The sequence below is a fragment of the Corylus avellana genome, chromosome ca10 (assembly GCF_901000735.1).
Source record: "Corylus avellana chromosome ca10, CavTom2PMs-1.0".
NCBI classification, from domain to species: Eukaryota; Viridiplantae; Streptophyta; class Magnoliopsida; order Fagales; family Betulaceae; genus Corylus; species Corylus avellana.
In genome coordinates, this window is record NC_081550.1 from 9630862 (window position 1) to 9644076 (window position 13215).

At 34.2% G+C, this 13215-nt stretch overlaps 1 protein-coding gene across 1 annotated transcript; it reads left to right on the plus strand.

Moving 5' to 3' along the window:
* Nucleotides 1–2750: 2750 nt before the first annotated feature.
* On the plus strand, nucleotides 2751–9458 carry LOC132164515 (uncharacterized). The gene is made up of 3 exons (XM_059575034.1): nucleotides 2751–3150; nucleotides 7817–8144; nucleotides 9014–9458. Exons 1-3 carry the CDS (start codon nucleotides 2994–2996, stop codon nucleotides 9234–9236), a joined length of 708 nt encoding a protein of 235 aa, XP_059431017.1. The 5' UTR covers nucleotides 2751–2993; the 3' UTR covers nucleotides 9237–9458.
* The last annotated feature ends 3757 nt before the right edge of the window (nucleotides 9459–13215 follow it).

Consider the following 13215-nt stretch of genomic DNA (forward strand, 5'->3'; position numbering starts at 1 on the left):
CACTTGTTGGGCTATCAACAATCAACACTAGAGAAGGATGTCATCCACAATTACAAACTATTGTTATAAAAAAAATAATAATCAAAGATTGGTAAGGACTACCATATTAGCCTTGTAGGATAATTGTTCGTAGTGTAATTCATCATATATATATATATATATATACTCAAAAGTTTGTATATAAACTAAAAAAAATGAAAAGTCATTTACTTTTCTATACGTGTCCATATTTTCATATATAACTTTTTTTTTTCCTATTAATTACTTTTTACCATCAATTAAATATGGTCAAGCCTTTTTTTTGTTTGACGAAACTAACCTTTAAAAGTATGAAAACGGTTCCAGAAATAGTTTAACGAACTCATAGAATAATGACTAAAATAGATGGAAATATGGAACGAAAATAAAATATGGGAGAGAGGAAACTATACTTATTTGCTTCAACCTGGCTTACCATTTATAATTACTAAAGTGACAATTGGCCATATTAAATTATCAGACAATTTTCACTATGTGTTAGTTTTTGTGTTGACTTCGATGGCAAGTGACCTTAGGTGAAAAGGCGGGCACGATGTTGTTTTTGTGTTTAAAATTTTAAATATATATAAAAATGTATAAAAATGTAGAAATGATATTATCGTATTACCATTGAAACAACATCGTTTTGATTTTTTTATTTTAAAAAAAAAATTAAAAGTTTTTTAATTTTCTTTCTTTTAAAAAGCCGTTAACGGTTATTAAAGTTACTAACTGCTAACCACCGGTTAACCGCCTAATTTACTGTCCATGCGGTTAGGTTAGTGGTTTTAACCAATAACCGCTAGCCTTAACTGTCTTTTCACCTCTAAAACCTACATGTGACTCAAAATATTTAAATACTATCTAATCAAATTAAAAATTAAAAAAAAATAACAATAATAAATCGTGGGTGTGGGTCTCTTCAGCTCCATGGCGAGAGACCAACAATTTGGCAGTGGGTCTCTACGGTTTTATGTAGGGGTGTCAACCCGGTCCGGTTTTTCGATTTTTGGCCAAAACCGGGACCGGAACCGGGGTACCCTGGTTCTTGAATTTGGGAAACCGGAACTGGGAACCGGGTCCCAATTACCGGCCAGTTCCGTTTTTACTTGGTCCAATAACTGGTTTTTTTTTAATTTTAATTTTTTTTTTAAACCTCATGAAAAAATTGTTTTCTGAAATGAAACCTCATGAAAAAATCATAAGGTTTCATTTCAGAACCATTTAATCACCTTAATATCAAATTGACAAATACCCAATTGAAGAATTGTCAATCCATTTGGCCAAACTTGCTGATACAAAACTCACCAAGAAAATCATCAAGCACAAAAAGCAAATCTTCAAAAAATGAAGCACACAAAAGCAAACTAACCAAAAAAAATCCATACCATATACAAAAAGTGGAGAGGAAGAAGAGAATCGGAGTAAAGATGAGAAGAAGAGGGAGAAGAGAAGAAAATGGAAAAAGAAAAAATGAGGAGAGAGAGGAGGCTCTCAGAGGATGAAGAGGTGAAGAGGAAGAAAAAAAAAAGGAAAATAGAAATGATGAGAAGACACAAATAACCCTCTTAATTTAACTATGACAAAGAAAGAATAAGGCATAACCGTAAATCTATACCATCATACAAAAAGTAAGTAAGGTAAAATACCCAAAAATCCGGTCAAACTAATTCAAATTCATTATTTCCTTACTAATTAAATTGGGTGAGCTTAATACCAAAGGGCAAAATAATAATTTGGCACCATCAAAGAAAAATCACTGTTATAGAGGCATTGACTCTTTTGTGTATATATATATTAAAAAATATTATTATATATAAATGCACCAGGTTCCGGTTTCCCGGTTTTTACCAGGTGCCCAAAATTGGGACCGGAATCGGAGTCCCCGGCTTTTAGTTTTTTTTGCAACCGGAACCAGAACCGGCTCCCCAGTTTCCCGGTTTCCGATTCCAATTCCCTGGTAATTTTTGACGCCCCTAGTTTTATGGAAGGTTACCCACGATTGGTTGTAGGTCTCTATGCGAGATATATATTTTTTAGTATAAGGGTATAAATGTATTTTTATGCATTTGGCAATACTATGATAAGGAGTTTTCATCATGCATGTAAAGCATGTGATGCATTTTTTGTCAAAATTAGCAGAAAATGATGCCAAAGGGCACAGAATGAAAGTAATAATAATTTGAGAAATACTTTCACTTTTGTACACTAATTTCATATGTGTGTTTTAAAATTACCACTAAATTAAAATTTAAGGGTAAAATTCATTTAACTCCCTCAAACTACCATCCTAATGACAATCTACTTCTCAAACTATCAATTGCGACAATTTACCCCCCAAACTATTAAAACAATGACAATGTACCTCTAATTTTAACAAAATAACAAAATTACCCTTACTAAAATAAAAATACAAATACAAATTTTTTTTTTTTTTCAAATTTTTAAGAGTATTTTTGTTTAGGGGTAATTTCATAATTTTGCTACCATTGGGAGTACATTGTCATTGTTTTAGTAGTTTAGGAGGGTAAATTGTCCTAATTAATAGTTTTGGGGATAGATTGTCATTATGATAGTAGTTTGTGGGGTTAAGTGAACTTTACCCAAAATTTAATAAAAATTCATTAAAATATCCGATGCGGTCTTGGTAGTTAGGGGCAAATATGGCAGTTAAAACTTACTCTTGCAAAATAACTTGACAGTTATGAGTAAATCCAATCGATTTTTTCCTCCTGCAACTACAACGATCGTTTTACCCCTGCTCTTCAAAGAATAAGGGGTCTGAAGAGAGAGAGAGAGAGTAAAAAAGTCACGTTTTCAAGAAAGCAAGAAGCAAGATTGCGATGTAGGTGGGCGCCAGTTGGAGATATAGATCGAGAGAAGGGTGTTGAGGGGAGAGAGTTCGATCCCTGAAATCTGCGAGCAAGAAGAAGTAAGCACCGCAAATTCTTGAAGGAAATAGTCGCTCTTTTGGCATGGGTGTAATGGAAAGTTTCAGCGCCGAAGATCTGTCGACCATCGGAGGAATTGCCACGGTTTCGCTGCTGCATTCCTTCATTCCCACCCATTGGCTCCCTTTCTCCATTGTCGGTCGCGCACAGAAGTGGACCCTTTCCCGCACTCTCCTCGTTAGTACGTCCCCATTTTCTCATCTCTCTTTCTCTCTCTCACTCTCTCACACACACAATTCTGGATTTCGTTTATTTTTTCATTGAAAAATAAAATAAAATAATAAAAATAAAATTTTTTTACTTATCAAAAAAAATATTCTTGCATTTAAGACACCCCAAAAGAGTTTAAAGGATGGAGCGTAGTGTATGGAATTGTTCTCTTTCTTTCGCAAAACAAATATGAAAATGAGAAGGACATATTCTACATTAGGAAAGTATTACATTACATTGTTTTTTTTTTTTTTTAATTTTAATTTTTTATTGCTGTAGAGGGGTTGTTGGTTTTCCCGGCTCCTTTTGATTTATTTTCCTACGTTTTCTAAGCGGCCAAACAAACTGTTAGATTTGTGGAGGGGTTTTTGTAGTGCTTGGTCATGAGTGGTGGTCAAGATGCTCTGGGGGATCTTTACTGTGTTTTGATATGATAATTGAGTCAGATCTATAATTCGATTAATGGGTATTGATCACCTTGGTAGGCTAAACCTATCTTGCATTACAAAACCGCTTTCTGTTCACTTTGAATTTGCATGTTGAAATGCAATCAATTTTGTTTGCTTTCTGTTTCAGTTCTTCTACAATCTTGCATCTCTTATGAATGTATGAGGAATTACTAATGTTGTGCTTAGAAACCCAGCCCTGAAAGCTTTTTAAGCATTGGCTCTGTTGTAGGCATTGATTTGGATCGGTTTGACTTTAACTGGACAAAGTAGTTGAAATGTTGCGCTCAATTTGTCTGTTGATTTGTATGCAAAACAAGTTGATGGGGTTCCCCGTTCCAGGCATCCATTTTTCAATACTACATTAACAGATCTACTATGAAGCTTATGCAAGGCCTTTCTTTATGAACTGTTGAAACTATTTAACAGATCTGTCGGCTGTCTTGATGATTTATGGCTAACAATACTTCTATAATTCTAGAAGGATCAGATTCGAATATCTGTTTTGTATAACCTTTCTGTTCTGTTTTTAGTTGTCAGTAAGCACTCACATTACTTGTTTGAGTATGGAGCGTAGATAATTGCTGGATTAGGATTAGATTTAGGGAAAATGCTTCAGTGGTCCCTGATGTTTCGCCTTTTAGATTTAGGGAAAATGCTTCATGGTTGTGCTAGTTTCATTTTGGCTCAGAAACTAGAAGCTCTAAAAGCTGACTTAAAAACTTGGAATGAAATGGAGTTTGGTAATGCGAAGAAGAAGAAAAGGGCTGGTTGTGCTTGAAGGACATAAACTTCTTTCTAATGAGGAGAAATTGAGGAAGGATGTGACTATAGTTGAGTTGGAGAAGGCTATTCTTTTGGAAGAGGTGAGTTGGAGGTAAAAGTTGAGGGTGTTGTGGTTAAGAGGGTGATAAAAATATCAAACCCTTCCATCGGATTGCTAACTCTAATAGAAGATGTAACACCAAAGAAAATTTGGTTATCAATGGTGTTATCTCTTCTAATCCGGCTGAAATTAAGGATCATTAGTTCAAATTTTACTCAGCTTTATTCCGAGAATGAGAATTGGAATCCAGATTTGGATGGTCTTCCTTTTCACTCAATTAGTGAGGAGGAGGAGGAAAGGGAGGTTTTTGGAGGTGGTGAAAGACATGAATGGGAATAAAGCTCCGGGTCGGCTTTCTTCCAAACATGTTTGGGATGTCATCAGATAGATGTTGTGAAAGTCTTTCTTGATTTCCATGAGCATGGTAAGTTTGAAAGTTTGAATGCTACCTTCATTACTCTTATCCCTAATAAAGTAGGGTTTGTTGACGTTAAGGACTTTCGTCTCATTACTCTGGTGAGTGGTGCATTAGGACATAAATTTTAGTAGATTGGTGTATGATTGGGAGATGGATTCCTTATCTTCTTTTTTCAATGCTTTGTATTCCATTAGGATGGGTCGGGGATGCAAAAATACCTTATGTTGGATTCCTTCAAAAGACGATCTTTTGAGGTCAAAACATTGTGGGTGGCTTTCTTCACTTGGATAACATCTTTAGAAAAAAATCTCATGCTGGATAATCTCCAAAGTATCACATCATAGTGATGGATTGGTTTTGTATGTGTAAAAAGAGTGGAAAACTCCTGATCATCTCTTTCTTCAGTGTGATGTCGCGAGAGGTCTGTGGAATTTGGATTTTCTGATATTTGAAGTAGAGTGAGTTATGCTAGACAGGGTAGTGGATCTTTTGGTGTGTTGGAAAAGAAAAGCCCGTTGGAATGATCTTAAAATTGTTTGGAATTTAATCCTTTATTGTTTAGAACGGTGCATTTGGAGAAAAACGAATGCTTGAAGTTTTAATGATCGCGAGAAGACGAGTTCGGATCTACAACTTTGTTTCCTTAAATTACTCTTTAAGTGGATGTCTGCCAACGCCTTTCTCAATATCTCTAACTTTGTAGAATTTTGTGCTCTCTTTTTTCATTCTTGATTTGTTGGCTATTTTCTCTTCTATACTACCTGTGTACTTGGGTTGCACTACTTGCGCTTTTTAATGAACTTGTTTACTTTTAAAAAACAAAATTTGATGACCAATTTTTGTTTTGTACTTTTTCATGTAATTCAAATAGATTGTAATTGTTGCTGCACTTGGTTTTTCCCAAAGAAGGAAAACATTGAAGTGTTCTTGGAAGTTCACTGTTGCAAATTGAAATGATATATTTTTTTTGATAAGTAATGTATATTCATTCAAATTGTAGAGGGGCACAACCCTCGTAAACACGGAGTATACAAGAGAACCCCTAAATTATAGAAAAAGAAGAGCATAACTCCAAACGCTCAGAAAAATTAGAGACATGCACACTATTCTAGGCCACTTCCATGTATACAAGGATTGTTTGCAAATTGAGATGATGTTTGATATGTGAGAGAATATGCTTTATGCAAACAGTTTCTTGTATGTCATGCTGATGCTCTGTATAGGTGGTTTGTGGTTGGAGAGAGTTCCGGTAGCTCTAATGCATAGTATTCATGATTGGGAGATGTAGTACAAAATTACTGGCCATTTTAGAATTGTTAAAGAGTTGTCATTATGATAAGAGGTCCATTTTGTGTTGATGTCACCATTTAATATAATTTAGTTCTAGGGAATAAGAGGCAAGCTACTCCACCAGAAGAATAATATCTTAATGGTAAATATGTATCATCTGCCTCAATTATGAGAATAATAGCAAGCTTGAAAAGAGGTGCATTTTTCGGGTTCTGATGTGACCATTTAATTCTTGGGAATAAGGGGCAAAGCTACTCCACTAAAAGAATTGTACCTAAATGGTTTATCAAGATAGTAAAAATGATAATTGGCAGGCTTGCCCATTCATCAAATTGTGTTCTCTATACATAGGTACTTTTGGACACTTGGCCATTTCAGCTCCTAGACATTAATTGTGCCGCTTGGATAACCTTGTATCTGCTTGTTGGTTAACTTGTATCAATCTGTAACCCATGAGCTTATTCATTTCATTGTTTAGGTTTGCGGGCCTAAATGCTACAATCGTAATGTTTCTTGTACTGCGTTAACTTTGCAAACAGCATGCTGCATCATGGAAAGGTTGGGCGGTGCGATGGTTTGAATCAATTTTATTCAGGCTTTGCTATCATTCTATCTCTGCCTCCAATCATAAGAGTGTGAAGAAACTATTTACTTTTGAATCTCCATAGGAACCAATTTCATGTGTGGATGGCATTGATCATATAATTTATTTGTCAATGTTGGATTAGTTGAGCCATATCATACAATTAGTTGCCTTACTTTAGTCATTATCTTTTCAGGAAGCTTATTGAGTTGCACAGATAAGATATCTATGCATTCTATTAATTTTTGTTATTTATTATATGTTTATTTTTTGAGGTGTTGGGCAATTGTCATATTAAGTTTGGCTTGTCAATTTCAATTGAGAAGATATCTTTAGAGGGGGCAAAGAAGTCAAAAACATGGAAGGTAAAATTGATGAATTTATTTTTAAATATTTTTAATGGCTCAAATTGATGATAATGCACGTTAGAACTTGGCAGCACATCTTTGTTAGTCAGATCATGGTACTGAAGGTTATTTTCTAGTTCTTATTGCGTCATTGTTTCCTGTTAATGCGCATTTGATTTTCTAAAAGACTAGTCTGGCCTCATTTTTTTAGAAATTCAGGTCTGCAGGATGCAAATCAATAACCCTTGTATCATTCTCAACCACCTTATCCTTTTCACCATTCTTTGGCTTGTAGATAAATTTGGGGTATAGCTATGCCTTGGCTTAAATGGTTTGTGTGCCTGAATCTATCCAACATAGACCAGCCCAGTTCTGCCATATACGTCGGAGAGGTGGCGATGCAACATCTTTATTGGTCTGAATGGGATTTATTCAATCAGTTGCTAGGTTGTTAAGTTCTAGTAACATCAATCCAGCCTTATTGTACATAGGTTTGGCTTAGGCTAGGCCTTCCCAGCTCAACTTTTTAACAGACTAATCTGGATGAGGATCAAGTTCACAAGTATAAGTAGAAATTAGCTTCTTGTATGTGAGATTGAATGGTCTACTGATAAATATTTGATAGTATAAGATTATATTCTTAAAAAAAGGGAAAAAATCATATCGGGAAAAATAACTCTTGTATCAGTGCTTTGATAAACGTCTTACTTTTATTCTCTTCATGCAGCTGCATTTGGAGCAGTTTTGCATGTAGTGTCCACGTCACTTCTTGGCATAACAGCGATCACCATGGCGAATACTATTGCTGGTGAAGAAACAGTGCATAAACTAGCTTCACTTTTGCTTGTAGTTCTTGGTGGTAGTTATGTCTTGCTGTTTGTGACTGGAAAGGGCGGTCACAGTCATTCTCATAACCAACCCATGGAGAAAATGGCTGTTGCTGGGCTTGTCCTTGTTCCTGCATTGTCACCCTGTGCAACCACACTTCCGGTATTCCTTGCTGTTGGAAATTCGTCTTCCATGATGGTGCTTGCTATCATTGTGCTCTTATTCAGGTATTACTAACATAATATTAGTTTTTTGTGTTTGTTTTTGATTATTTGTGTATGACTTGGTTGTCAGAATTTCTAAAAACAATTCAAGAAAGTAATAAGTTTCTCAAATTGTCCCAACATTGATTTGGAGCAAAGAAGCTTTGCAAACTCCTAAAAGGGTTCCATCAGGCAGGGATACACATATAAACTCCTTTCAATATGCAATGATTGACCTGGATATTGACCCCATCATTTTCTGGTGCAATAGCTTTAAGAAGTTGAAGATTTCCATTTAGGGGTAGTATGAACTGTAATAATTTTGAATACCCCCACTCCTTGGCTTTACTTTTTGGCTGAGCTGGTCTGTGATTGTTCTCTAGTAGCAACCTAGACTTGATCTTTTTATGCAACCGATACGATTATGTTAAGCAGACGTTATTGATTGGATTGAGATGTTTACCTGGCAGCTTAGCGGTTTGTGAAGGAATAAATCTATTCTTCACACCCACTTCGCACTGACTGATGTGGTATGAGTTGAATTGCCATTTAAAAAAACAAAACTCTCTACCTCCATTCAGCTCATGCCATGTCAATGGCGTGAACTGTGAAGTGAGTATGATCAAATGGGTGTGAAGTGTAGCATTACTTTTTGAGAAGTCCAGCAATGACTCTTTTCACTTTATTGCGTTTATGTAGTATGCAAGAAATTTCAGACACGAAATGAATGCTTTTTAACTGCTGCAACGCTTGGTCATCCTGTAAAACAACTCCTATCTATTTTGAATTGCTATTATGTTTAATATGAATGTCAATACAGGATGTGAAACTAAAATTATGAAAACTTGGTTGCCATTTATGTGGCTTGACATAGTTTGATATTGGATTTGCAGCACCATAACTGTGATGACATCACTGGTGGCTCTATCATTCTATGGTGCCAGTCAACTCAAGTTTCATTGGGTGGAGCGGTACGACAAGCTTCTTGTGGGTTCTGTATTGTGTTTGGTAGGAATTTTGACTCTTCTTTTCCATGATCATGATCATGATCATCATCATGGTGGAGTTGGAGGCTCTGGAGAGCAGCAATTGCATAGAAAACTAGTTGTTCTATGATCATTTTCCTGGCAAAAGTTGAAAAGTGGAAAATGTTTTGATGTGGATCTCCAGTAGAACCGGATGGAAACTGATGCATGTGACATATTTCTGTATTGTAATTGTTCTGTTCTGATTCATACCATAATCCTTGTGTGTGTGGGTGGGTAATTTTGTTTTTTGTTTTTTTGTATATGGTAATTGTCTTCACTTTTTTCTGAAAGCCTATTTTGGGTGTGTCCACATCTTTGACTGTTTCAATTTACATGTGGATACTTTGCTATAGTTACCGTTTAGTATACATAATTCGTGTAAGATACAAAATACTTAATAAGTATAGGGTTTTAATTGATCTTATATTCTAAAATTACAATAATAAGCTACATGTTTATTGATAACCTAACCCTAGAAATTTTTAGCCCCAGTAATTAACTTTGAACCTTTTAATATATAGTTCAATTAATCTTTCAGAAAGTGATAGGAAGCCAAACAAATGAATCCAGAAAAATTTTTAAACGGAGTAGCAAACAAGGGAGAGGGAATTGCATTTTTTTAATTTAAAATTTTTTGTCACGTCAGTTTGGAAATTGTTCTGGGTTTATTTGTTTGGCTCTCTAACATTTCTCTAATCTTTCAATTAAGTAAAGTAATTTTGTGATTGATTTTCAACTAATTAAAAAAGAAAAGAAAAGAAAAAAGACAACTATTAATGACGGAGAAAATATGAGATCTTGACATTGTTTGAAAGCATGGATAATATGGTTTTTCTAAATATGGGACTAAATATAATAATACAATAATATTAATATGACATTGTTTTAAAACATAGGAATAAATCTAAATAAGAGAAAAATTAAGGGATTAATAAATACAGGCCCTTAGCAAATCTTAACCTCCTGAATCCAAAACAAGAGAAATGCTATGCTTATCAGATTTTATTTTCAAAAATTGGTCTCCAAGTAATGTGCTACAATTTAATAAGATTTATTATTTTGAAAAATGTGTCACTATTTTTTGGGGAGTAGTGATATAGAGCATACTAGCGTGAGTGAACAGTGCTCACGCTGGTGTACTTTATATAATATTATTTTTTTGAATATTACTGTTTCAATATTTTTTAATATTATTTTTTATTATAAAGTACACCAGCTTGAGCACTGTTCACTCACGCTGGTGTGCTCTATATCACTACTCTTTTCTAGGAAGGTGATACATCACTTAGAAACCAACTTTTAAATGGTCAATATAGCATTTCTGGTCTAATAAAATAAGAGTATCTTAGTCTATTGATTTAAGATTGAAATTTCTTAAAATTAGACTGCTTGAATTCTAATAAAATTAAGGTGGCTTACGAACAAAGCCTACTTGTTTGGTGCAGTTAGACTCCGCAGTCCCCTTCTTTTAAACTACTTTAATATTGGTAGTCATCAAGACATCTAATCATAAGATTAGGTTGCTAATTTTTAAAAATAAATTTTACTTGAAGTTTATATCATTCAGGAGGAGTTCATGAACCAACCCATATGTGGCGAATCTTGGTTAACTTATTGTATATAAAAACGCAAGCAAGCTTGTGTTGTCTCTGACATTTGTTGTTTGGTAAAAATAATAAAAGATTCCATTGAAAAAGAAAGATGCTACTGCTGTTCTTCTCTCTTTGGATCCTGATCACATGTTTTTTTGTTTTGTTTAATCCTTTTTTAACTCTTTCCATGTGGGATCGCTTGGCTTTTTAGCCTCTTCACTTTTTATCTTCTTTTGCCATTATTTAACAGAGTCTAAAGATCACCCAACCTTTACATTTTTCCAAACCCTAAAGATTACACACTCAAAAAGAGTCAATGGGACCTTTATTGTGTTCACAGAGAGAGGGAGAGACAGAGATTATAAGGCTTGTTTGGGAAAGCCACCCAACTCTTTTTTTTTTTTTTTTGAATTCATTTTTGAGAAAACATTTACTTTTTTCAACCCAACTAAAAAATATCTTTAATAAAAATTTTAAAAATTCAAAAAACTTCAAAAATTTATATTTAGGGTTGGTATCCTGAGCAGTTTTCGGGGGTGGTACGGCTATCCCATTAGTTTCAGGTTAATTTTTTTGTAAAAATAAATAAGAGAAGCCAAATAAATTTAGATGAAGGTTAATGTGCTTGGAGCTTTTTAAGATACTTAATCATGTTGTTAATTTTTGCTTGAGAGGCTTCACATGATTCATCTAACATAAAAAGGGAATCTATGATTTGGCATTGCATAATCCATTCCTACATAAATTTTACCGTTATAATGGTATTGTAGAAAGGGATAAAATATGATTGCTGTGATGTGACACCTCATTTAGATTGATAGGGCTTTACTTTGTCTTTTTTTTTTGTAATAATGCAAAGGTGAACTTTTGTGACAATTTAAATTTTCTGATAGTCTTAGGATCTCGAGGTAAGATAATAAAGTGACAATCATAAACTTTTCTGTCATTATAAAGTATATGCTGCGCTCTTGTAAACGCACGTGACAATTGTGACAATCTTCTTCTTAAACTATTAATTGTGACAATTTCTCCCAAATTATTAAAATAATGATAATGTACCGTCCAATAATAGCTAAATGACGAAATTACCCCTATGATATTTTTAATTAGACAAAAATATTCCTAAAATTAAAAAAAAAACATTAAATATATTTAAAATAAAAAATTAACTATATTTAAAAAAAAAAATTGATAAAAAAAAAAAACAATGTTGGTTAGAACCACCCCCATGGAGTTGGCGCCCCAAGTGCATCGGGTGGCTTGTGTGGCTTGAGGCCTGAGGGTGGCTCAGCCACCCCCTAGCCTCATTACTAGGAGACCGAGCCACCCTAGATGCCGGCCACCCCCAAAATGGTTTAGGGGGTGGCTCACTTTTCAGGGGTGGTAGGCCACCCCCAGAAAACTTTTCAAGGGTGGCCGGCCACCCTAGTAATGGAGCTATGGGGCGGATTTGCAGCCCCTAGAACCCATGGGGTGGTTAAGAACCACCCCTGTTTTCTTTTTCATTTTATTTTTTATTTTTAATATATTTAATTCTTCTTTTAATTTTATAAATTGAAATAAATAATTAAATAAATTTTAATAATTTTGTTTTTATTTTAGTAAGGGTAATTTTGTCAATTTATGAGTCTAGGGGGTACATTGTCATATTTTGGTAGTTTAGGAGAAAGATTGTTGCAATTGATAGTTTGGGAGAGAAATTGTCATTGAAGTGGTAGTTTGAGGGGGCTAAGAGAACTTTACTTTATATATATATATAGAGAGAATTAGTTCCTACAGTCAAATTGTAACCTATAGGACTTTCGGTTGCTATTCTCTCTATTTTACAAGTCTACGTCAAGATATACCAAGAAGATAAAACAAAAAACAAAAAAACTACCACAGTATGCTCTTTTATTTTTGTAACTATCACATAATGCTCAATCTAGAAGAAACATGGCATGCTCCTGTCGCATTCCCAAAAGCCAGTCAAGCCCTTAATCCTTTCACAATCAACCCTACCCACTAAGACAAAGGCCTTAATCTAATTCTCTCTCTCTCTCTCTCTCTCTCTCTCTCTATATATATATATATATTAATGGCTTGAACTTAAACCAAGGCCATGCATAGTTGACATGGGTGTATTAATTTATGCATCAAGAGCTATTAGAATATAAATGTCAATATCATATGTGGGGACATGTAATTGACATTATGCAAATCTTCACTCTTATTATACTTCTTATGTGACAATTCATCAAAGTTACATTTTAATAACAGTATTTTGTATAAATTATTTGACATGATGATTTAAATTATAACTAAGTAAATACAACCGAAAGAAAGACAGGGAGAGGGATTTGCGTCAACAAAATCAACTATCTTATAATTAAATTTGAAATGATTATTGTACTTAATTATTTTAAACCCATATGCTAATAAGATATATATATATATATATATATATATATATATTAGTCCATGAATTTCATCATT

Coding starts and splice junctions, on each gene's coding strand:
- LOC132164515 (XM_059575034.1), top strand. CDS start 2,994: ATGGGTGTAATGGAAAGTTTCAGCGCCGAAGATCTGTCGACCATCGGA. Junction 3,151..7,816: donor TTCCCGCACTCTCCTCGTTA/GTACGTCCCCAT, acceptor CTCTTCATGCAG/CTGCATTTGGAGCAGTTTTG. Junction 8,145..9,013: donor ATCATTGTGCTCTTATTCAG/GTATTACTAACA, acceptor TTGGATTTGCAG/CACCATAACTGTGATGACAT.